Genomic DNA, 26,265 nt, shown 5'->3' with positions numbered 1-26,265 from the left:
ATCAGGCCTTGTTTCTTGTATCTCTTCCTATCAGGAACAAGGACAGCTAAAGGGGGTAGAGTACTGTAAGTCAGAATAAAAATAGATAATGAGAACTGTTAGTATTCTTCCTGTGAGGGATTTCGGCATTCAGGTTGTGACGTGAGGGATCCAGTGCGGCAGAGCCTGGGCTGGCAGTGCTAATTCCAGATTCAGCCTCAGCTTGGAACACTCAGGTTTTCATAATTTGTTTTTGAGGTCTCCAGATTTTGACAATTTGTTTAACTGCTGAAAGTAGGATTGGGACAGATCTTTAGCTGGTGTACGCAGCTTAGCTTTGTAAGCCTTGCTGGAGCCATGCCAGTCCACACAAGCTGAGGGTAGAGCTCGCTCTGTTTTGAATATTGTTTTTCATGCTTTGTATGCTCTTCTGCAGTGTAATGAGTGCTGATTTGGAACATTAATTGCATGCATTTGACAGAAACAGAATTGGAGTTAAATTTATTGTTGTTTTGATACAGTCTCAAAGGGGGAACTTTATACTAGTATAATTTTAATGCAAGCATTTGTAAACACCTGGCAAATAGAAATTGAAAGTGCAATCCTTTTGCTAATGGAGTCATTGACAGTGTTTCCTTTGGCTTTAGTAGGGAGCTGGACTGGGTTCAGTGTAAGTGGTGTACTCAAGTATAACTGATAGCAAGTGTGTTTTATATATTGATGCTTTTTGCTGGACAGTGCATTGGCTTTTTATGATTTGTTAATATATACAAATAAACTATTTGAAAAGTTAGTATTTCTGTGACTTTTTTTTTTTTTTAAGGTGAATTGAAATTTGTTAAAAAAAAAAATAATAATAATATGGAGGCACCCTGGTTAGTGCACTCATTCCTTGGAATCTCCTTGCTGCAGCTCCCATGGTCAAGGACATGACCAATCTCCTAAACTGAGCCCTTCCACCATCTTCCAGCAGTGAACTCTAATGCTATAGAAAGCAAGGAGAAGATAATCCAGTGTCAGGGTGTTGCTGAAAGTCAGCTTGTTAACAAGTGTACAGGGCTACTGCAGGTTGCATGGGGGGGTTCATTTTCTAATTGTCAACTGACTAATTCCTGTAACAGCAGCCTTTCTTTCCAGAAGTGAGACTAAATAATCCCAACAGCCACTGTGGAGAAAGAAATAGAGAAAGGAGTCCACTCCATTATCTTGGTGACTCCTCAGTTATTTCTTAGGGTAGCTGCAATGCTTTTTTTATTATTATTATTTTTTTTTTGTAGTCACATGCTGTTGACCTTCTGCTTACTTTGAAGTGGTGAAAGGCAGAAACAACTAAAAATGCTGCCACAGACTGCTTGCGTTCCTTGTTTCCAGACTCAGTGCTGGAGAGGTGAAGTAATAGAGTAGAACTAGGAGCAGACTTTGGGGCTGTAAATGTGAATGCAAAGTGTGTTAGAGGTTAATGAAGGAAAAAAAAAAAAAATAGTGTCATCTTACTGTGTGCTTCTCTACCTCCTTGTAATCATATGGGTATGGCTATGCCAGCTAGTGCAATCAGGTGGTGCTGATGGGGTGAGCCTGCCTGAAGAGGGTGCTGGCAGCTGCCTTCTGTTTTTGCTGCAGGAATGCGCTGCACACTGTCAAAACAACACTACCTTCTGCTGATTCCTGCTATGCATGAATTTAACTCCCATTGCATAGGGGATAACAGGGAGCACTTCTGCCCTTAGGCCTGTTTTCATACACAGAACTCTGTGCTCTCTTCTGTCCCTTGGATTCTTGCCAATCCAGACACTGCTCATGGCAAGCTTGCTTTCTTGCAGCCTTCTTCAAAACTTGCTGTGAAAGTATGTCCCTCCTCTCTGCAATTTGAGGCAAAAAAAAAAAAAAAAGACATTTCCAAGCTAGACTAGACAATTGCTCAGATAGCTGGCTTTTAGTTAGTCTTCATGTTGGCACCACAGTGAATTCATGTGAACACTTCTGATTATTTATTACAAACTGTGTAGTCCCTCGCCTTTTGTTTTCCACTTTATAAAGCAATTCTCAGGAGTCATACTGGAGGAAAACATTACCCAGCACAGCCTGCAAGGGAAACAGTAACCAACACAACCCAATCTGTATAAATTCAGAGGTCATCTCCTTCAAACTCACCAAGGTGTCGCACCTAAGAAAGCAGTGTTGAGCAAGAGCAAGGAGAAATCCTATCCAGCTCACAGCAGTGTGCACAGATGTGTGATGGATAAAGAGCAGAGCGTGAGAAGGGTGCTGTGTGTGTAATGGTTGGAGGGGACAAGTGCTTCACTGTGAGGAGAAAATAAAACAGGTAAGTCTACAGTGGAGTTGTGCACTGGTAATTAAAGGCAGGCCCAGAGGTCATGATTTTTACTTCTATTTCCATTCTGGCTATTGACTTGCTTCATTCACTTGCACAGAGGCACTGGCTTTCTCGGCTGCAGATTCTTCAGCTGTAAAAGGTCACTGCTCTCCCAGGGACAGATTTTAGCTTTTGTTTCTGGCTCTTTGGTGGTACTCTACAACACATTCTTTTGGCTCTCTGCATTTTGCCAAATACCTGACTGGATTGCAGCAAAGAATCCTGGCCCAGGAAGCTTCCCAAAAAGTTTGGGAGGCTGCAGGCAACTCAAGTGCTGATATTGCCTGTACCCAAAGCTGTACCAGCCAGAGCTAGGAATAGCTGTTCCCCTGCTTAATTTCCCTTGACAACCTGGATGTGATAGCCATTCTCAGGGTGGGCCTCTCACACTGATAAACTTGGACACAGCGAGGTCAGCAGTTATTTTCCACCTCAAGCATGGCTAGAAGAAGGTGGGCCCTATGCATATGAGCATGCATATGAATTTCCTATCATCTCTTTCAGTCCTAAAAAGAGTTCCTGGTTAATTTTATCCCTTTGGTTTCTTTTCAAGTTACTGAAACCAGGTGAAAGCACACAAGGGGTTTGTGGTACTGTTCTCCTTCTCAAAGTGACCCAGCTCCTGTCAAGCCAGACCTTGCCTTTCTATATTGCAATATACCACAGCTTGCAGTGTAGGATCTGACTCTTCAGGAAAAGCTTTCCCACCATAGATTCACCAGAACACAAGTTTAAAGCTGCTTCTTTATTATCCCAACAGTGGGGTGAGTGGAGAGAAGGCAGGGAAGCCGCAGGGGACTTACCCTGTGAGCTGGGGTGCATGAGTCTTCTGCATAAAGAGTCACTGAGCCAAATGCTCCTGCAGTGCCCTCTGTGTTCCAGACCAGCAGCTCCCCAGGTGCAATTGCGTCTGCCTTCACAGCATGAGAATATCTGCTCAAGTCAGTTCTTAATAGCTACAAATATATATATTTTTTTGGTACTCGTTATTTGTCAACTTGCCACTCTGCTCTAGGTGAAGGCTCTGTAATTGGTTTTCTTCTACCTTCTGTCTGGTTTAAATTTTTGGGCTGCCTGGATAAGCTTGCTTTTTTTTTTTTTTTTTTTTTTGAAAGTCAATTAGGAATAAAGCTTTTTCTTTTTGGTGCATTACTGTGGTGGAGGAGTTAAAGCCAAGGTCTTGTGGGCATCTCTTCCCTCTTCTCCACAGCTTGCTTTCTTTTCTTCAGCTTTTATGGGCTCTGCTGTCACCATCACCCTTATACATGTTTCAAGTATTACTTGACAAGAACCTAGGGCCTGGAAAATAATCATGCTGTTTCTGTCTATGGTTGACTTCATCTTGAAGGTCTTTTCCAACCTGAGCAATTCTGTGATTCTAAGAACAAAACATAGCTGAAGCTCATAAGATTGCATATGCTTGGTTCCCTCCAGAGAGATGCACTGTATGGTACTACAGCAGAGGATAACAGGGCTTTGACCAAACACCTTCATGAACAGTCTATAATACCCTTAAACATGCAGGCATAAATGTGAAAGCTTCCACTGAAGACAAACACAACCATAAATTTTGGGTTTATGAACTGAATCAAACCTAGAGGATTAAGTTCTGATTTGGTAATTAACCTGGGATTCAATGCTGCTCTGTATTGTGTTAGGCAATTGCACTGTTTAGTATTTAAATGAGTTTTCATGTTATTTTTCACACCTGGGAGTCAAGTGAGACATTAAAAAACTGCTTTTGCCCATGGGGGGGGAGGGAGCATAAAGGGAAATGAGAAAACCATTTGCTGGTATTCTACTAGCAATCATTTCAGGTATATAAATATAGCAGCTTGCCAAGACTTTGGCCACCAGAGCAGTGTTTGTGCAGTAGTTCAGCTTTATGTTAAATTTTGCAGACTAGTTCTTAGGAGGCTTGAGGAGAAAAATGGTTTGGTATTTAATTCTTTGACCTGAGACTCAGGAGACTTCTTTCAATGTGCTTCTGCATGCACAGGTCAATAAATTTTTCTCTGGCCTTGCTCCTCATAGCAGCAGTTCATAGTCTCTTTGGGGGACAAAATTCAGACCCTCGTTTGCTGTTAAGGATAATGGAGCATCAGTTTGGTGGGACCTCTTAGTGCTACTACTATCATTCAGAAATATTTAAAAAAAAAAAAAAAAAGTAGATACTAGAAAGTGCACAAAATGGGTGGGTTTTTTTTGTTTTTTGCTCTTCGAGGTGAATGCCTGTGTTCCTTAAATGTGGGCTGGGACATTCACTCTGACACGTGGTGGTTATCAGTGCTGCCTTCCTGCAAATGGAGGACATCGCTACTACCTTGTAAACCAAGTCCAGCATTTATGAGCGATGTGTCTTATCTGAAGAAAGAAGATAACAAGTCGGGATTGAAACTCCTCCAGGACTTTGGTATCTTGTTTCATGCTGGCGTAGAAGAGACTTGCAGCCAGGATCAGTACCACACAGAATGATAGCCCCAGGAGCATAGGCAATCCAGGTGATGACCTGTCATGTACTAGAAACAGGTAAGGAGGAAACAGAAAGCAGCATTATTTCAGCATTATTACACTTCCCAAATGTGATGCCCTACTGATGCCATTGCCCCCCTTTTCTGGGAATAGCAGGGTACGTGGGGCCCTGGCATTGAGTCCTTCTGTAGGCATTAGTTAAGTGATAGAGGGTTACACTCCTGATGCAGGCTGGTGAGTATAAAAGATCTAATGGTGCATTTAAAGAGTTTAATTATATACAATAAGAAAAGGATTACCATAGCTAATGCATAATCTCAAATTTCCTTCCAGCAATTATTTTTTCATGCCTTTAAGCTAAATGTTAGGTTAAATACTAGGAGAATATTAAGCTATCTCACCTAATTATTTAATGCTCACAAATGTTCAGTGAAAAGAGAGGGTCTAGATTTCTGTCTTTTTCTCTTGTTATTCGGCCTGTTTTGTATCCCTGCTAATTACAGTAAGAGCTGAGAAGAGGCTCTATTTGGTGAGAGGCACACTCAGAAAGTCTGGCAGGCTTAACCTCTCTGTAAATGCTAGGTGTACTAATTATACTGGAAATCCTCAGCATTTGCTCTTAAATGGAAGGATACTGTAAACATTTTTCTTGCCTGTTAAAATATAATTCAGAGATGTTTAAAGTGCTGTAGGTCAGGTATAGTACATGTGTGGAAATCAATGGGCTACGTTTAGCTTGCTGATGCTCACAAAGCTCTTTAGAGATGCCTCAGCTCTTATGTACGTATCCAGTTTGATTCAAGTCAGGTAGCTCTGTTTGACTGTGTGGTCATTGCACCATTAGTATTATTTTTATAAAGCACTTTGATATTAAACATACAGCATAAAACCAAATTCATGCCTGAATAGAAACTCGGAATGTGCAGCTATTTTCCTGCCATATGCACATAATCAATAAGAAGATAAAACTTGTGGATTATTATGGCTAAAGAACCAGCATTAGCTATAACATATTTAAATTAGCTTCTACTACCAGCCCTGGTATACACAGCAGTCCATTAAATTGTCATTCAGATGTACAGAGAGGAAGGTAAAAGTCATAAAACCAAGCAGAAACACATAACAATATATCAAAAAGTGTATTGGGAAAAGGTAAAATGTTAATAGGCAGTCATTTTATAGCTTCTAGAAACCAAATCAATGTCCCATAGTAGACCTGAGTGAATTATTTGCAGCAAATAATGTATTCATTTGAATTTTGCCTTTCTTTCTATTTTGCAAATTATCCATAAACAGTCCTCAATTTTTATAAATTTGATTATTTGGTATTATTTTATGGATGGTTTATATGGAAGTGTTTGGCCAGGAAGACTGTGATGAATGGTGTCCTCTGGGGATCCATCTTGGTGCTGAGATGCTGGAATAGACTGTCTGGAGAAGTTGTGGTTGCCCCATCGATGGAGTGTTCAAAGCAAGGTTCTGAAGTCCTGGGCAAAACTATCTACTACCTGATTTAGTTGCTGACAACCCTGCCCAGCTCAGAGGGTTGGAACTAGACAATCTTTAAGGTCCCTTCCAACTCAAGGCATTCTATAATTTTATGAATTTACTCACACCTTCCTGATTTTTGCAGAGTTTTGTAATTTGGAAGGTGATGTTTCCCTTGTGTGATCTTCCAGACTACACAATATAGCTCTTGACTGAGTGTGAAGCACACGAAATTTCCAAAGCACAGGGCCTGCCTGATGAGTATATTTTGTAAGGGTGAAACTTTTCTGTAATCCTCAATGGCTTTTTACATCAGCCCTTTTCTATTAAGTACTCAAAATAATTTTCCTTCTTGTGAAAGTCACTTTCCAAGTCAAATTTTAGGATTGCTTAAAATGCAAACTAGGCTTTTCATTATATCCTCTCAATACAGGAATATGCTTAGTCCGGGGATATGGAAAAATAACATGGAAGAACAGTTCCAAAAAGAAAAGAGCGATGAGCTATGCTCACATAACTGTGTTTACTGCTACAGAAGTGTGCTTGAGTGCAAATCTGCTTTATTATAAGTAACAAATAGAAAATCAGCTTACATTTGTTATATTGTTTGTTGGAACAGCACATTCAGCCCTAGCCGTGTGCCCGTACACATAAGATAAAAGAAAATTGTCTGTGAGAAAAGCACTGGACCAGCATACAGGAGGTTTTGTTTCACATCCTGTATTGGCTGTATGTTTCTGTGCTGCCTGATGGTTGTTGAGTCTTTTCAAGCTCCTTCCTCCCCGCAGAATCTTGTTCCTAGCCCAGTAACTCCCTCAGCTGATGCTACTGTTTGTGTGAGCGTACAAACCCTCTTCCTGGGCAACTGTGGCAGTTGGAGGCTGTGATAACATTTGCTTCCTTTTGGCCTCCCAGTGCTATGGCTCTGTGTTTGTATATGTATGTGCACATCTGTACTCTTTCCCCTCTTACTGTACTGCATACAGAAAGGACTGGATATTGGCCAAGTCTTCTAGCAGTGATCAACATCTTAATAACATCCAGGTACACGCATTTCCTTGTGGGTCTCTGAGGCTGGTTGGCCTCAAACATCCTTGCAAACAAAAAGAAAAAAACATTATTTTTATTATTTCTACCCTGCTGCTGCTGTATAAATGAATTGTCTCTTCCCCACATAAGAAAGTCAGCAGGGAGATCTACTGTTTTGCTTGGGGTGCTTTCCTTCCATATCTTTGTGAAAAACCTGTACCTATTTCATTGCCATAAAATATATTAATTATATTTAAATTAAAAATAGCTTCAGGGATCTCATTTTTGTTTCCACTATTTGTCTTACTTGAGGACTTGTTTAAAATACTGAACCTGACCTTATCAACACCTTGTGCTTTATATGCTGAGAAAGAAAAAACAACAGCTGCTGACAGTATGAAATGGTTCATATGTGGAGGATCTATTTACAGAGTAGACACACAGCTGCAAAGCAAACTAAGGTTAGTGCTGTGGATGGCTTGAAGTTAGAATGTGGAACTTTGACTTACCCACTACGTAGTCACAGCAGGAAATAACTAGAAAACAGAACAAAGACATTCTTAGATGTCTGGAAAGAGGGCATCTCTTGTCTGCAGTGGTAGACATAGTGGATAATGTGTCTGCAATTATCCACTGCCTTACAGACACTGGGCAATATCTTGCTGAATGCACTTACGCCAGATGAGGATTTACCTGCTCCATGCAGACATACGTGTCAACAACCTCATCAAGAAACAGCTTTCACTTCTGCATTAGAAGGCACCAGATATAGCGTACTTTTAAGCCAGCAAGAGGTCTGTATGCATACTGTCTGTATGCACTTCAGGAAGGTGAGGGGGAAAAAAAATGATTTCACAGGTAGAGATTTCTGCTGTTACATGGAATTCAAGAGTCAGATCTCACACACACAAAAAAAAAAAAAAAAAAAAAAAAAAAAACCACAAAACACCTAAACTCTTCCTACTCTGCATTGTTTATAGAAGGGAAGTGAGATAGACCAGAAGTTGAGAGAAGAATGAGGTTTAGAAAATAAACCCTGCTGTAAGACACAACCTTCATCTGCTATCCTGGAACTGCCTCTGCTTGGCAGCTGAAACTCAGATGCAATCCAGCATGAAAAGGCCCAAGTATGGAAAAACTTTCATCTTGACAGTAATAATGTTGTATGGGTGAACCCCATACAACCATCTAAACCATAGGCTATTTGTAACACAGAACATAAACTATGAGTTGGGACTTTTTTTTTCCTCTTTCCATGAAAAAGAGTCAGTGTTTTTGTCCTTGCAACTCTGCAGCTCAGGCACAGCTGTGCTGATGTCAGAGGCAGTGGGAGACAATACTTCAGCCCAAGTTGGGCTGACTGTGGGGTGCCAAATGTTGATTTTTTTTTTGTGTTTTTTTTTTTTTTTTTTTTGGGGGGGGGGAGGAAAAGGCCGCGGTGGGGGGGGGAAGAGGTCTTTTACCCTTTTTAAAAAAAAAAAAAAAAAAAAAAAAAGGCATAAAAATCCTAGTCATGCACATCTAAATGTGCCTTGAAGGATTTAAGGCTGACTCACTGATTTGTGAGTTCAGTTTGGAAAGGAAAGCCCAGGCTGTGTGTCAACAACCTTATCAAGAAACAGCTTTCACTTCTGCACTAGAAGGCACCAGATATAGCATACTTTTAAGCCAGCAAGAGGTCTGTATGCAAACACAACAAATGGATGCCAAGTCTTGTTTTTAGAAGCTGAGTAGCTGTCCAAACAGGTGGTTGACAGAAATTTGTCACCTGTGTTTTTGCTAGCTGATATATCAAAACATTACAATTTTAGCTCTTTAGCAATAAACACATTTTTCTTAGCTGGGTCTGTTTGTGAAATGCAGAATAAGGTAACAATTCTTATTTGATTATGAGTTGTATATAGCTTGTGCATAAGTGTAAACTGGATCCTTGAGCTAGACATCAGCCTGAGGTCAGCTCAGCTGGTCTACCTGCAGTCTGTTATTTTGACTCACAAATGAAAGTGCAGTGGCTGGGTTAGTTGTTTTGTTCCTTGGGTACTCTCCTTTGCAGATGCAGCTATGTCCTGGCTGGTTTTTAACCCTGGCTGGCTGGGCTCAGACCATTTCTCTTCTGTCTTTTGGCATGAAAACTACTCAAAAACATGGAAAATGAGCTCCCTGCGTGGTATTGCATCCTAGTTACACAGATTTACACAAGCATGTTTAAATTTGGTTTGAGATCCTTTTCTGGGAATGAAGGCATTGTTCTGGGGTGATGCTCAGCTAAGCCTGCAGTCTGCAATGGTCCCTGCAAAAGGGGGTAGTTCACCATGAGAAAAGCCTGAGGATGACTTTCTCTTCCAGGACAGACACACAGATGGACCAGATGCACTTCTGTAGAGCGCATTGCAGAAGATATCTGTCCTCTGTTCTGTGTGGGGCTCAAAATAACAGATAAAACAAGCAGAGGGGGAGGATGATGTGACAGACAGGATGAACATTAAGAACAGGACAAGTCATGGCAGAAGTCTAATAATTTGAACATACCATGTTCAATGACTTCTTCTGGCTCACGAAATCGAACCCTTCTCTCTGCTTTCCTCTTTTCCCCCACAGCCTGGTCCACGGGTGGCCTTTTCCTCAGTATTGAAGGAGGGCAGCTACTGTCATCTGTCTAAAGAGTTGATCAAAACACAAAACAAGGCTTTCAAGCTGGAGTAATGAATTTTGAGTGAAATTCTGAGGTTTTGTGCCTGTATTTTTACTATGTCCCTCAAAGAGCATGATATAGAACACATCTGATGTGACGTTTACAGTTAGATCACTGTAATACTTATAGCTTAACTTATAATAAGGCAATATAGACATTAATTCACTGTCAAATATCTTCAATACTTTAAAGCTGTCTTCTCAGGAAAAATCTTATTTAAAGTAACAGACAGAAAAGTGTTCAGAAAGGATTTCTCTATGCTATTGAAGGTGGCTGCTCAACAGACTGGAGCAGAAGAACAGAAATATGATTTGAAATATATGATTTATGAATTGGAAGCATCTTTTGAAGTGCTTTTCTGAGCTGAGCAGCTCTGTTTTGGATGCAGTGTTGCCATTTCAACAACTGTAGCTATTCAGCAATCTTGTGTTTGGACACCATCCCATTGGGTATGAGAAGGTAATTGTTTGCATTTCGATATCACAGTTGTGTTGCTGTTCTATTTTTTGCTTAGAAGGCACACTCAGTCTTTGATAATGAAATCAGGTTGCTGTGGATTCTGCCAAATGACAAAAAAACAGAGCTGAAATAATAATAAAAAAATCCCTCATTCTCACCCAGAATGCTCCTAACGTCAAACTCCAAAATGAATCCAAAGCATCTCAGTTCAGATACATCCACTGTTGTCAGGAAGGGGAGCAACAGATGGCTAATTTTCTACTTTTTGAGGACATAAGTGGGTGGCAGAGACTCTGCACATTTTATTTCTAAGATAAAGTTGTTTTCTCCATAACTCTTCTCTACACACCTTCATTTACACCTCTTCATTTCCTTCTGCTCAAGAAAAAATATTATTTCCTAGATGTTTTCTTTGTTTCTGCTGTGGATTTTCCCTGCTCTGCTTTATCCTCGTTTGTCTTTTTCCTACTCAATGAAAAACCTGTAGTTTTCCCAATGCATCACATACTGGATATTCCTATGACTGAACACCTGCTGGTCACACTGGCCTTGGAAGAGATGCCACTATGGGATGGAGCTAGAGAGGGATTTAGGGGTGACATTGCTGGGCAGATCAAGCTTACCAGAATGGATTTCCGGAGAATACTTATGCTGCCTACATAATTCACAAGACAATTATGTTTAAAAATAGCATTCACAGCTGCTGGGCCACTGAACTGGAAGGCATATAACACACACAGCAGGAACTGCCATGGAGTGAGGATCATCTTCAGCACTGATACTTTCTCTTGAGGAATTAATAAGCTAGATTTTGGCATGGCATATCACTGGTGAGGATGTTTTCTCTGATCTTAGGGTCATACGAGCATCCATAACCTCTCTGTGTCATGTCCATGGGCAGAATGGTGGAGATCTGTGGTTTTTCGTCCAGCAACTCAGAAGCTGGAAGGCACATGCAAAGTACAGGAGACCTGGATTCAGCTTCTAAGTCTAAGGGAATACAAACCCACATCTCCTATATGCACACCTTAGTCATCAGACCTATATAGTGGGGAATCTCAATCTCTGTCTCTGAAGCTATCTTGTTTGGCCTGGAATAATTAAATATTCATTGGGACAAAGAAAGAAAGAATGAATGAAAGAATGACCTAGCAGCCTGGTGTTTGGGTGCTCCCTTGGGGGTGGAAGAGGTCTGCTCCAATCCTTGTGCCAATGAATACTTAATGTGAAATGCTTAAATATTCATTGGAGCAGTCACTGAGAACAGGGTCTCTTTCTATCAGGTGAGTGCCCTGATCACTCTGCTGTAGTCTTACACATACACACACACATGCACACGTGCTTTCTGACATAATGAATATTAAATTACTTTGTTGAAAAAGGTAGCAGTTTCAGGAAGGCACAGCACAAGATGCCCGGCTCAGACCAGCAGTGGTCAGAGTTTTTGCTGTGATGTGTCCTCCTGTGGCATATCCAAGGAAACCTTATATTTTAAGAGATTCATAACCCTACAAGACACTTTTTTTCCATATGAGATTTGTCAAAAAGCTCTCAGCAATGTCACCTCAGAATAGAAAAAATGTTAAACAGATAGATAGCTGGGTAGCACCTAGCCAGCAAAAACCTTAAACAAGACTTGGCATTTGCAATATTTACTAGGCTTTAACAACCTGTGGAAATCAAAGCTACACAGCATCAGAAAAATATTATGCATTTTCCCTTCACGTTGCAATCCAGTGTCAACATGCAATGACAAGAACTGGAAATCTACCAAAGTGTTAGGTTGGAAAATATATGCTGCTATAAACAACCCACCTGTGAAAAGCTCTGGGCATTGAGCACAAGGACTCTATCACTCATCAAGACGTTACTTACCGGGAGCTGGTCTGCACTAGGATCAGAAGATGGGGCTGGGCATACTTGGGACATGTACTCGGGATGCTAACATGAAGCCTCCTGCATGAAGCTTCAGTTGGAAAGCAATTCATTCAAGGAAATGGGGAGGATCAGGGAGAAGCTCCTGGATATCCCTCCGCAGGAGGGCTGAACCAGCAGTGCCACCAAGGGATGGGAGCTGTGACAGATGACAGAGGAGTGGAGAGAGGAATTTCTGCCCTTCATGCCAGTGTTGGCTTGGGAAGGATGACGTAGCTTGAAATGTACTCAGCAGCCAAAAATAGTATGTAGAGATAATAGTGGATGTGCAGCTGGAAAGCTGGGCTTCCCCGGCGATTGGAAAGGGCTGAATGGAGCAAATCACAGATTAACACCTACATATCCATATGCATAAATGTAAATTCAAGACCATTCTTTTTGTGGAGATTACTCCCTTTCCATGATCTGTTGGTCTCCTTTCTAGAAGCCATACCCAATCCCCAAAATCATGCAAGTGGCATTTATTTTAGTCCTTCTCCTGTTCAAAAATATGTGGGCAAAAGCCATCAGGAAATAGATATAGATGTAGTGGCTTCACATATATCTCCCTCCAGTACAGCTATGTCCTCATTTCATATGTTTTACAAATTAGATCCATTATTATAGTAATAAAATGAGATTTTAACTTTAGACATTTCTATAGATATTACAATAGGATTATTGATGGTGAAGAGAGGTGATTTACCGTTCAACGGGCTTCAATAGCCTGTTGTCAAATGCTGAAGGCTGGCCATCATTAAATATACAATTTCCAGCTAGAATTACCTGCCATGACTGCTGAAATATGGTGGTTTATTGTCTCTACAAGCACAAGAAGCACAAGTTTGAACTTTTTTTTTTGTTGTTGTTCTTTTCCTGGAGCTATTTATTTGCTATGAAATGTCTAAGGAACTACAGTTTTGTGTTATTTTCCAGCTCAGATGGAATCTTCCATGGAATAACACTGGCATTTCTCCTTTCACAAGGGCAAATTTTGCTGCAGAGTGGGAGGAAAGACCCAAGTGTTTTAATCTGTTACACCAGTGCATGCTCAGACCAAGACATTGTTTTACACCTACCCTGTGGCATTCAGCTTGTCTTGGCAGTAAGAACCAGTCTCTGCGTGAGATTACAGTGATTGTAAGAGATGCTGTCCTCAAACCTTGTTCTTTCCAGGAGTGAAAGCAGTGTCAGCATGGAGGTGGACGCATTTTGCCGGCCTGGGGCACTTTACTGAATGCACCATATCTGAAATCTACCTGGAGAGAATCACCTTACCTTCTCTTTCCTGTACATTGGGGTGTTGGAGGGCTTTTCCTCATGCTGCAACTGGCTCACAGCCACAGGGCTTGAAAAATGATCTCAAAATCCCCTCTCTGTTGTGTCCTGCAATTGTTTCACAACAGTTATTTTTGAGATACCTAAGCTGAGCTTTCAATAGGGAAAATTCTTTCTTCAAAACTTTGCTGAGAGTAGATCCTAGACAGAAAGGTGACAAAACCTTCCAAACCATGGTACCTAGCTTCTCTGGCTCCTCCTTGTTCCCATTGTTGTAATTACTTCCTACTAATTAATAGAAAGAATTTATGTGCATAATGTGGCCAGAAAAATGGGTGGAGGTGGGAAGAGGGAAATCAAAGCCTAGCATTCATCTCACTCACAATTTCTCTACACAAATTTTCTCATTCATTTTTACTAGAGTCGTCCATCAAGGCACATAAAAGTTTTTGTAGCTTCTTCTGCACACAGTAGAAATGAGCACAGAAGCTTTTTGAGACCTGAATGGCAAACTCTATTCCTGCCTTTTCTACTGAATCTGATTTTGTTGAAAATGAGGTCATATTTTTAAAAATAATTTATCTGAAATCTTTTTGAGATTCTCTTGAGAACCCCCATAAAAAGATAGTTGTTCTATCTATTTTTTTCCTATTGTTTTCAAACAATGGATATTTTAATTTTCAACTCCAGAAATCCCTTCTTTTCAGTTCCAGACATTCCCCTTAAATGTAAACAATTTTTCTGCTCATTTAATTGAAACATAATAAGGCATCTTATAAATGTTTTCATAAAAGATTGCTATCTAAATGTTAAAAATGATCATTTAATAGTACTGTTCTCACTGCTTTTTCCACAATGCATTAATTCTATTGATAGTAATGGTTGTAAATGCTTGAATAATTTGTAGTTACCTGGGCACTCATGTTCCAGTGGATAAAGATGTCAGGAGTTCAAATCTCATAATAGAGACAGATTCATTCCTACTAAGTGCTTTTGATTGCAGTTTAACAACCTAAAATTGGATATACATTAGGAATAAAACACAATTTAATGCACAAAATGAAAAACTCCATGAAAAAATAACTTTGCTAGCTTCTGAAATCAATCAACAAATAATAGTTGCAATGTGGAAATAATTACTGCTTTAAGTTGGAAGAATTTCCTTTTGCTTTGAAGCTTTGATGTCATTTCATGCAATATAGGTCAGAACCAAAGCCGGACAAAGAATTCATAAATGAATTATTTAGCTGATGAGTGTCACCTCTATTTCTTTCTGCTAATTGTTCACAAATAGATAGTGACTTTTGTGAACGTATGCATTATTCAGATTTATTCAGTGGATAATTGCTGGGAGTAATTCTTTGCCTGTGGATTGCTTGGAAGCATTTCTCTGTGACCATTTAATAGTAAAAAACTATCCAGGCTTTTAATGTGAGACAAACTAAAAATGTCTGTAACTACTGATGAGTCCTTAAGCATGACCAATGCACTGCAGTCTTAATCAGTAAATCGCCTCTTCTGGGGACAAACTTCACTACTTCCTGTATTACATAGGAGAGAAAGCAGACATATCAAATATCTATGCAGTGCTGACTGTGAGTGGCTTACATCGTACGTGCAAGTGAGTTTTTACAAGAAAAGGGTTGCTTAAGTGTTTGCTCAGCAGAAAAATAAAACAAGCCTGAACAAAACATGATTGACTTTCCAGTGAATAAATATGAACAGTCCACACAAAGGAACTAACTGCACAGCCAGTATTTTCACGCAATACTCCAATGGAAGATGTTTAGGAAATAAACATAACATGATAAAACAATTTTACGCTCAGAGGATAGCTATGTAACCATGTGAATTCTTTTTCCATTCCCTTCTGCAGGAATAAATATTTTAGACAAGCAAAGTACTTTGTAAATGATGCCTTTGTGGGGATTCGTGTGGTCTGGTTCAATTATTTTGAAACCTAGCAATTTTCTCATATCACTGAATCTGGTTTTATTGCAAATAGGGTCATAGAAATAGTCACTCATTTTGATAATGGACTTAGTTTATCTTAACTATTAACATTTCAAGGAGGTTTATACACACAAGTATATATTCAATATTTATGGATATGCATGGTGCATATATATTAATAATGAAGTAACTTTATCTCCAACAATCTGAAAACAAAATCACGTAATACCATACAATGCGGGCTGCAGAGGTAACTGGAAGCAGCATATCAGGATAACAGAACAGAAAAGGAATAAATAAATTAGAAGTGAGACTTCCATATCTTCTTCAACTTCCAGAGTGTCAATTGAGCCTTTGTTCAATATTCCACCTTTCGTGGTTCGGTGCGCTCTTGATTAATAATTTAGAGACGCACCTTTTGGCAGCAAGGTAAGTTTTGTGTTTGCCAAGAGTGATTTTCCATCAGTCAGGGAACACATCAGGAAATAAAAAGGTGAATTGCCCCACAGAGCATCATTAGCCGTGTTCCTTCTTCCTTTTTCTGCCTCTGGAGGAACAGATTTACTGCTGAAAAGTGAGGAACACCCATGAGGTGTCATATGGCACTTTTTCTAACCTCAGACCTTCCAGGAAAGAAAGTGCTGCGTAAATCCCAATCTCAAGACAAAAATCAGTCCTTGGGACCATGCATTTCCATGTGTGTTCAGTGGCAGAATGGTCTTGTTAATTCCTCTTTTGTTTGTCACTCCAAAATGGGGCGTCTTTGAGGAGTTTGAAAAATGAAACACAGTGGAGACAAAACAATGAATGGACAGTTGGTCTTACAATACTTGGTGTGTGTGTAGCCAGTTTCACTGAAAGCAATCAGTTTACATTTTCCTATAGTTCTATACTATTACAGTTTCCTATTTACTTCTGAAGGCAGAATCCTGGCTGTATATCTAAGTGTAGCAGATACTTCTGGGTGATGAGCATCTTCCTGAGGCTGTGGCATCTATTCTAAATACCCAACCTGCAAGGGCTCATACTGCTTTTGAGCTGAGCATTCTCTAAGACAAAGATGCTAACACCCAAGAAAATGCATAGATTTTGCACTATGGAAAGGTTCCCACTGCAGGGCAGTGAGGTTTCTGCTCTGTTGGGACTGGCTAGAAATGATTTAACTCTGTTGAAGAACCTGGTCTCAATTCATCCCTGGCATGAATCCACTGAATTGCAAAAAGTGTGGATCCATGTTTCCATTTCCTAAAATTGCCTCTGTAATTCATTTTGTCTTTCAAGGTAGATTTTACAAACAGCCACAGTGCACTTGTGAAGATATATAGTAAACAGAGTGGGAATTTCTGTGCTGCTGAAACAAACTTTCTAAATAATTACAGAACGATTCCACATCTATTCCATAATTAGGCTCCCGAGATTACAGGCAAGCCATTATTTGTGATTCAACACGCATTTTGAATTTGGAAATATCCCATAAATCATTAGGTTTATTCCACTTGAGGTTTTCTCCTTCTTTCTGCTCATCCTGCCACTGGGATCTACAATGTAAAGCATGTATCGATTGAATAACAGTTACCAAGTAACCAAATGCTAATACCTGCTGTTGGCTGCCTGTTTCCACATCACTCAGTCCTGCTGATAGTGAATGTGGGAGACAGAGAGAGCTGAAGTAGGTGAGGTCATTCTGAGTCAGCTTTTAACTGAGTGTTATCATATTTTAGCAATAGAAAGGAATGGAATTGAGTTCTCCTTGCAGCAGCCTAGCTGCCAGCAGCCAGGAGACGGGTGAGGAGGAACCCGCTGCTAGCAGGTAGATGGCTGAGCTGGCATAAAATAAAAATGGAGGCAAAAAGCATGAAAAGCAAAATCCTCAGAAGCAGCAAAAGCAGAATTATCTCCAGGAGCTTTATTTAAGCCACAATTGCTTTGTGCTCTCTGTTGTGTTGGTAAGGGCTTTCTGTAATGATTCCTCATTTCCCCAATTGACTTCTGGCCAAAGGAAAAATCAGGATAGGATAACAGCAGTATATAGCCTAAAATGGGGATTAGCAGCATTATCTAAATCCAAGTGACATCAAAAGACTCCTGTTGACTACTCCTGGCCATGGTCTGTCCTGAATGGATTTTAGAAACCTGGAAGCTGTTAATGTCAGACTGGTCTTGAGAAGGGCAGCAAGTGGGACTTACAGCAGTGGGGAGGGAGAAGCCAGGGGAGCTGCAAAACATCTAGATACAGGCATTGCTGCATAAGGTGATTTGAAAGCCCTGATGTTAATGCTCTTTAGCTCCATTTGTGGTGTCACCTTGGAGGGGGATTAGATTAGATTAGTGACATGAAAGAACAGAAAAAAATGGAGAGAAGAAGAGATTGAAGCATGAGAAAAGCCCAAATGATTAAAATATGCACAAATCAGAAGGAGCTTGGACAGTGATACCAAATGATGAATAATACAAAAAACAAGAAGCATATCCTGCTGTTGTTGGCAGTCACTTTACGCTTTCGTTAAGTATATTAGAGTCTATTAAAGCTGATATTTGTTCTGGATTTAATTTCTTGTAATTAGTATGTAAGACTCTCTCCTCATCCCAGTGCCCTGGGGGCTAGTGTTTTCAGAGTAAAACAAGTACTTAGAACAAAGAGTAATTGGTACAATTTCCGAATCTGGGCAAATGCTTCTGAAATTTATATTCAATTGCATCTCAATTTAAGCTGGGGCAAGGATGATAAGCAAGTGAAAATTTTTGTTCCTAGCAGAGCATTGTTCAGCATGTTGGCAGCAGTGTCCAAGAAACCTGCTCATGTCAGGACAAAGTTGGTGCCTCACAAGGGGTTGCTGAGAACAGAACATATTTTTACTGGAGAATTGGATTCAGCCCTGATCTCTGGCAGGTTTAGACCAGATCTGTAAATGGGCTGTAAGTGTAAACCAGCTGCCTTGTAACAGGCACAGCCTTTTCTCTACTTTTTTCCTTCCCTCTCATTCATTCTTATCAGGAATTTGGTGCAGGACGTGGGAATGACTTGGCCTAAATTAGTATGTTTCTGAGAATCAGTTCTTTTTCAATAAATTGTCTTTTTTAAGTTTTAATTTTAATGCAGAGCTTTCATCGGTGTGTTTTTCATCATCTCAACTGTATGATGCCTTTCAATCAATTTCCCCAGTGAAAAAGTGAAAATAACAATACTTTTTCTGTTGAAGCTAGGCAAATGCAAAAGGAAGAAATAAGCTTCATAGGATAGCTATGGAGTTTGTGAATTAATAGTGTCTGAAGGGGGAAGGATTGAAACTAAACTCTTGTTCTGTCATGATTTTGGCTATATGGCCATTCTCTGACTCAAGCAGATCCTGTTCGGTGCCTTGCCTTCTCTTTTTCAGACATCACACCTGCTGTAGCAAACATCTCTAGGTACAAATATTGAGACTGGAATGCTCCTATGCTCTCTACCTAGGGCTAGTATTTCTCCCTGTGCATTGCAGAGCTGGAAAAAATGACATCCCTTTTGGACAACACTGAGACAAAGGAATCATTCGAGCTCTGAAGTAAAGATAATAGTGATGCGATGTCATTCTTGTCCAGAAAAAGACCTCTCCTGCTTTTGTGACTCCAGCTCAGCAGCCCTCAAGCTGTAGGACTGAAAAATCTCTTCCTGACACTCCTGATTTTGGCAAACTCTGTCACTTGCTGCAGAGATATTTGTAGATCTGAGAAATGGTGTCAGTTTCCACAATGGACATTTCCACAATGGTCCAAATGAAATGCTATTAGTATGGGATGCTATAAAACTTCTTTACATAGAAGTTTTCCTCTGTTCATATGCATGTTTGCTCAAAAACTATCTGAACAACAAAAAAGAGACCTGATCCTGCCCCACTGCATGAGGTGCTGATGATGCCTATGAAGAGTTCTGCAGGTGGAACTCAGGCAGGACTCTGTCTGCTACTCACAACTGTTAGACTGACAGAATAAGAAAGACCTATCTGTTAGGATTCTTTGGGGTCAAGCTGCCTTTCTAATTACTTCTCTACAAAAATACTTCAGCAAATGGAATTTTGTTAGCATTTACTCTTTGTTTAAGTGAAGTAATAAGAAACAGGGGCTGGGGCAAGGAATTGTAGAGCCCCAAACACAGGTATCAAGTTTATTGTCTGACTAGAAAAATAATTTCTATTTTCCTCTGGTTGAAGTCACATTAGTATGAGGGGCACAATCTGACTGCAAGTTTGGCACTCTGCTCTCTTGAGCTATATAGTTTTACTGGCTTCTTCCCAACAGCCAAGTAATTTCATCTGTCACATTCCCACTGGCTTTTCTGCTGTCACTAGCTTATTACAACTGGTGAATTTCTAGCATTTTTGCACTCACAGTGCAATGACACAGAGCATAGTCTTCTGAATAATACAGTCTGCTTGCAGTACATGAATGAAGAAAGTATCTGTCTCCTTCACACTTCCTTTTCTTTAAATGAATTTTCTTCATATCCAGCAGTCTCTGGATATAAGATACCTGTTTCTCATTTCTAAATCCCAAAGCCCCTCATCTGCCCCTCTGGCCTGGACTCACGGGGCTGTGCTGAGAGGCTTGTCATAGATTTATAGACTGACGAAGGCTTGAAAAGACCATTAAGATCACCCAGTCCAGCCCTAACTCATCTTCACCATGCCCACTGACCAACGTCCCTAAGTGCCACATCTCTACATTTCTTGAACACCTCCAGGGATGGTGACTCCACCACCTCCCTGAGCAGCCTTTGCCAATGCATTGCCACTCTTTCTGAGAGTAAATTCTTCCAACCTGAATCTCCCCTGGAACAGCTTAAGGCCATTAGCTCTCATTCTCATGTTACTTGGGATAAGAGGCCAATCCCAACCTCACCACGATCTCCTTTCAGGGTACTGTAGAGAGTGATAAGGTCTGCCCTGAGCCTCGTCTTCTCCAGACTGAACAGTCACACAGTGACAGCAAGTGCTAAAGACTCGGATGCTACTAAAGATTGGTGGGCAAACCAGGTGCTGATTTAAATAGGTGATCATATTGAGAAATATCTGCTTTCTTTAAGCATACAAGTTTTCTTGGTTGCAAAATGTTTCAGCTAACACACCTACAGAAAGCACCTCTGAGACAACAAGAGAAGAGGATCTTTTCAAACTAACTTAGGAAGGAGGCCCCACTGACATCTCAGAAAGGACACCTTCACCTCCGTCGTGTTCAAGAGGAAATCAAAGATTGCAAGAGACAGAAACAGCACTGCTTCCTGCCTTTATAGAGATATGCAACTTAAAGAAGCAAAATATGGAATGAAAGAGCAGGGGAATATGGCCAGGTGGCACTGGTGGTTTTTGTCATCATAACTTTACAGCCCAATGCTGGATTTTGGGCAGTATGTAGTAGAGGAGATGGGCTGGTCCTGGACAGTATAATATACTGTGCTAAGAAGTCCTCAGTCCTTCAAATCACCTATTTCCAGGAGAGTTTCTTTGCTCAAAGCCAGGACTGGTGATGCCTTGGGGATGAGTTCCCCAAATCTGGGTCTTGCCCAGTATGCCATACAGTAGCAGCTCTGGCCCTAGGAGTGTGCACACCCAAAAGGAGCAACCAAATTTTTCTCTTCAAATAAACAAAGCATCTGCTCCAGGATTAATACACACATTTTTGTAACTTCAGATACTGTAATGAATATTTACTGCAAAACAATTAGTTCACTTCCATTCAGTACAAGCACTTTATATAAGCAGGATGGAGATTCCTGGGTTTGTGGGTAGCTCTTTGACAGGCACATAGAGCTTTCCTGATCCATGCACTGTGAGGTGTCCAGAACTCCTTTTGGTACAAAGGGGGTGGTCAAGGATCTAAAATGTTGTCTGCATTGTTTTCAATACTAATGGAACGGCAGGCTGTAAAGGAGCAGCCTGTCATAGTACCTCTATTCTGATTCCATTCAAAAAAGCCTACTAATAGACTTCAAATCATTTTATTAATCATAAAAAAATTTGCTTGTTGTCTTCCTTAAGACCAGAGCCTTACAAATCTACAGATACTGGTGAATAGACTGTGCCTGCCCAAAACAGCAATGCATAAGAATAACGACCTGGCCCTTGGTTTCCATAAAATGTAAGGGAAGCTGCACAGTTTTGACAGAAGGAGGTGAAGCAGTTTTTATGATGGAGATTCTCTCCGCACTGGCCTATGCAGGGAAGAGCACAAAACCTTTTTCAGACATACCTGTTGGTCGTGATGAAAAGTGAAGGCTGCGTCTCATCCTGACACGTCTTGCTTGGGAGGCCTGCTCAGAAAAATCCTTCATCAGAGCAGCAGCTGTCGCCTTCCTCGAGCAAATTCCTTTAAAGCTGTCAAAGATGCTGTAATCAGACTAGGTCATCAAAACCTGTCCTCCTGAGGACTGGAAATAAGATCCAGAGATGAGCATTCAGCTGCATGGGCAAGGTCTAAAACACTAAAGTTTCCATTGAAATTAAATCAAGGGACTGTAATTGCCGTGAAAGAAAAGCAAAGCAATCATTGGGAGAGCCTGAAAGCTTTCAAACTACCTCCTGAAATGGTTCTGTCTGTAAAGCAGGGATCTATGTACTGCATAACAGAATCTGATAGCAGAGCAAAGCTTTTACCAGAAAGCCAATGTAGATATCTAACTACTGGAGCATTTCTCTGTGTGGCACTTGGAGCTAAAGCAAATTTTAATCGAGATTTTAACACACAGTTGAGTAGTTTTATTACTGGGCTAAATTAAAAAAAAAAAAAAAAAAAAAGGTTAATAAAATAATAAAAATGGATTCTTTGTCTTCTTTCAAAACATGAAATGGTGGTCAGTCTGTTTAATAATTTGTAAATAGAGTGGAATAAAGCCAAACAGCCATGCTGACCACTGAGGGAGGACTGCTGTGCATTCGCACCCTCTCCTGTACTCTCCTGTACTTGGCATTACACCAGCAATTTCCTATCACTCACATTTGGAAAAAGAAAACTTCTCAATGCCAGGTGTGATTGTTTGAACTACAGGAAAAAAAAAAAAAAAATTACAGGGGAATTGGACTAGATGACCTTTAAGGGTCCCTTCCAACTCAAGCTATTCTATGATTTCTGAGACACTTGCTATGCTCTAATTGCTATTTTCATCCAAGTCCTTAAGACCATTTCACCCACCTGACTCTGTGCTGCTTTTTCCATCTGCCAGAAGGGGAAACTGAGGCAACAGGCTCACAGTGGCTCACCTGACTCCACTCTGCAAGGCAGAAACAGAGCTGGGGCTGTCTGAGTGCTTCTGCCTCCCCAAGAACCCCCTGTTTCCCTGGCTCTGAGATGTGCTGCTGGAGGCTTCTGCAGACTCACAGCTGTCCAGAGACACACACCAGGAAAAATCAGAGCATAAAAACTGTGGGAAGTGCTGCTATAAATCCCATAATACCCAGGAGCAACCCTGCAAGGTCTTTGTAGTGAAGTAGAGAAGAGCATAGAGCAAGTAGCAGAGAGGAATAGCACAGTGTGTATAAAGTGATATACTTGCCTGAGCCCCCTGGAAGAGCAGTACCCACCGGCAGCACAGCGCAGAGTGAGCCGCAGGGATTCCTCAGCTGCTTGTCCTGGTGAAGGCTATTTAACAGCCAGCAACTGCCTGCAGCTCAGCTGAGAAACCACAGTGCCAAAAGTGCAGGAGACGGAGCCAGCACGATAAACACAAGGCTCCTTGACTTTTTCCTAAGTGTCTAATTATATATACATTTGGCATTCCTGGGGCTCAATTATAGCCTCAAAGTTGCTTTTCCTTCCTCAAAGGATTTGTCCCTGGGCCTATTAAGCAACCAAGAACAAAACAAGTGGCTCTCGTGCCACAGGAGGATTCTTTATTCCTATATCCATCCTGGCAGCCTCCAGTCTCCCCAGCACTATAATTAGAGCATTGAAATAGCATTGACCCTTGCCACAGTGCTCATCTGTCATGCACAGCATCTCATAAAGCAAGAGTGTGGAGGGGATTTGGGGATTTTTGCATTTTGACTGTACAACCTGGGTCTACCCATCACATCTTACCCTGTGTTATAGGATGCTGGCTGTGCTGGAATGGGGCAGCTAGGTGAAATGGGGAGCTGGAGGAAGAAAGCACTTAGATTTGACATCCCATCAGCTGGGCTGCTTCTTGAATTAGTGCACAAAATTCAGCTCTTCTGTCAACATTTTGTTCAGGCTTGATTTATATGAATGTGCAGGCAGGCTGGGGCTGACTGTACAGGTTGATGATTTAGGGAGGGCTGAGGCCCAGGGATGAATTAAAGCAGACTGGATTCATTTCATCTGCACCATTTGCCTGAGCTGCCAGCTCTGGAAACCATGCACTGGGGATCCCTGTTTGCTGCCTGGATTCCTCTCAGGGCTGGGATGAGAGAAAGGACCAGGACCAGACCCCTAGGGGTAAGGATTGCCAAGATTTGGGTTGGTGAGCTAAATCTGTTCAAAATCTGCTTTGATTCTGAATTCCCTCTTTGCTTATCAGAGCACAATTTACATTTCTTTTACTTTTATGGGAGATTTGCATTTTGTTATATGTCAGCAATATATGAAATAGCCATCTAAGTGGGTGAAGTAGAACTGTGATATATTGGAGGAGAGTGCATTATCAGTAAATTCAAAAGACTAAATCTGCCATTGTCAGGACTTCTTTGCTTCCATCATCAAGTCAGACGTTACATCCTGTCAAATGTCCCAAGGGTTACTTTTGCCCCAGGCACCAGGTAACAACTCTGCTCAGAAATTCACTGTATGCTGAAGTCTTCATCTTACAAAGCTTTCAGTGCTTATTCAAACAGAGGACAAAACTGAATGAGAGAAATAGTAGGATTGAAGCCTTGGTCATACCAGTCCTTTGGTATCATTGCTGTTTTGGTGCAGGCTGTGAGGTTCTCTGTCTGAACACTGGCTCCTGGCATGATCCTATGGCTAAGCATGTTGTTGCTCCATGTGTTTTTCACATCTGGGCACAGTGTCAAAATGTGATGAACATCAGCTGGCAGTGTCCCATCAGTGCTGCAGTAGTCTTGGTCACTACCTTGTCCTCAGACTAATTACAGTGGTTGTTGTCAGAAAAGGGATGGATCCTCTCCTGTTCAGATTGGTTATCAGGAAAAGGTACTTCACCAAGAAGGTAGTGGGCATGGAACAGGCTCACCAGGGCTATTGTCACAGCACTGAGCTTGCCAGAGTTCAAGAAGCATTTGGACAACACTCTCTAGAGTTTGCTTTTTGGGTGGTCCTTGTGGAGCCAAGAGTTGGACTCGATGATTCTTATTGGTCCCTAACAACTTGGGATATTCTGTTATTCTATTTTATGATTCTCCTTCCTACTCTTACCTTCTTGCCTTTTGAGTTCTGTGACAGAGATGTGACCTTACCCTTACCTGGCCTTGCTCAGGTTCATTGGCTCAACGTGGTTCTCACTGACCTCACACTGATGAATGCTGTGCTCAGTGCTTCTGCCCCAGCATCTCAGCTTCACAGATCCGCTGCTTCCTACAACACAAATACCATGCAGGAGCCTGGAGCAAGCAGCAACGTTACCCCTTCTGCTCTTCCAAACACCACTGTAGCCCTTCTGCTCTTAACAGAGGTTTGCTGGCCAACTATGGCATTTAGCAACTTCTCCTTGCCCCTTGTTAGGTTCACAAGTGACTCAGTCATGGTATGTCTGAGCGAAGCTCTAAGAAGCATGTATGGGGTGTGTTTGGTGCAAGTTGACTACAGAAATACATTGTTTAGTGAGTCCCACAAAGCTGAGGGAGACTCATATATTTACATGAATAAATATATCTGTCCAGAGGGGAAATTGCATAAAACAATGGCTGGCAGTGGCTGGTAATTTAAAATGCAGCAGGCAGACATTAGTAAACCTATGCGACACATCGCTTAAATAGCACAATCAGCCCTGACCACCTCCTTGGGAATTACTGAACTATTTGCGGCCTGCTTTCTTCTTGAGAAATGTGCTTTTAGGATGCTATTGTATCTGTTTTTGTTATTTAAGCAAATTTGATAACTTTAAGTGACCATGGTTTCCTTTAACCATCATACAAAGCCCAGATATACTGCTTGTAGTATCATATGTACTACAGGCTGCTCATACAGTAATAATATTTAACAGCCCAGTAGTATGTAATTTATTTCACTATTTTTGTTCTTTCTTTTCATCTCTGATTCTTTTCACCACTAAATTTGGAGCTAAACTGTATGCCCATTAGTTGATTATGTCTGGTCTTAATCATTCGGCGATTCTGTTGTCCCCTTAATTTTGCAAGCGCCATCTGTTGTACCACAGATACTGTAATAATGGACCATATTTCTGTGGTGGCCTCTTCTTTCTAAAAAAGAGACATATGGAAAGAAAGGTAAGATTTTATTTTAGAAGTAAGATGTGAACTTGTGTGAAACAATTCTGTAGATATTATTTGGCCTCAGCTACAAATAGACAGATCTCTGTTAAATGCAATGGAAAGTGCTAATGGCAACCAGCTTTCCTAAGCATGGATTTGAGTATGATCGTAGAATAATATATTCACATAACTCAACCAGTCAGGATATTAAGAGAATTCACAAAGTCTGTGTTTCCTTGAAATGACAGTCC

General features: G+C 40.9%; 1 protein-coding gene across 2 annotated transcripts; it reads right to left on the bottom strand.

Moving 5' to 3' along the window:
* Window positions 1–3,083: 3,083 nt before the first annotated feature.
* Window positions 3,084–22,028, bottom strand: CUNH14orf180 (chromosome unknown C14orf180 homolog). 2 transcript variants are annotated; one of them, XM_042866087.1, is made up of 6 exons: window positions 21,861–22,028; window positions 14,597–14,697; window positions 13,686–13,793; window positions 9,872–9,998; window positions 7,852–7,878; window positions 3,084–4,872 (listed from the first exon to the last, which is right to left on the bottom strand). In XM_042866087.1, the coding sequence occupies exons 3-6, from the start codon at window positions 13,701–13,703 to the stop codon at window positions 4,673–4,675; spliced, it is 372 nt and encodes a 123-aa protein (XP_042722021.1). In that variant the 5' UTR covers window positions 13,704–13,793; window positions 14,597–14,697; window positions 21,861–22,028; the 3' UTR covers window positions 3,084–4,672. The 2 variants fall into 2 exon arrangements, with proteins under 2 accessions (XP_042722021.1, XP_042722018.1); XM_042866084.1 differs by lacking the exons at window positions 13,686–13,793; window positions 14,597–14,697; window positions 21,861–22,028 and adding an exon at window positions 12,369–12,679.
* Window positions 22,029–26,265: the final 4,237 nt, after the last annotated feature.

The sequence above is a fragment of the Lagopus leucura genome, unplaced genomic scaffold, assembly GCF_019238085.1.
Source record: "Lagopus leucura isolate 7727_CA_CO unplaced genomic scaffold, USGS_WTPT01 Super-Scaffold_1, whole genome shotgun sequence".
In the NCBI taxonomy this organism is placed as follows: Eukaryota; Metazoa; Chordata; class Aves; order Galliformes; family Phasianidae; genus Lagopus; species Lagopus leucura.
The sequence above is the reverse complement of the archived record's forward strand: the minus strand, read 5'-3'. Positions and strand labels throughout refer to the sequence as shown.

Excerpts from the sequence above, each read along its gene's own strand:
- CUNH14orf180 (XM_042866084.1), bottom strand. The coding sequence starts at position 12,422 with ATGTCCCAAGTATGCCCAGCCCCATCTTCTGATCCTAGTGCAGACCAG. Across the intron at positions 9,999-12,368 it reads CTAGTGCAGACCAGCTCCCG|ACAGATGACAGTAGCTGCCC; the intron begins GTAAGTAACGTC and ends TCAACTCTTTAG. Across the intron at positions 7,879-9,871 it reads AGAAGAAGTCATTGAACATG|TTATTTCCTGCTGTGACTAC; the intron begins GTATGTTCAAAT and ends TCTGTTTTCTAG.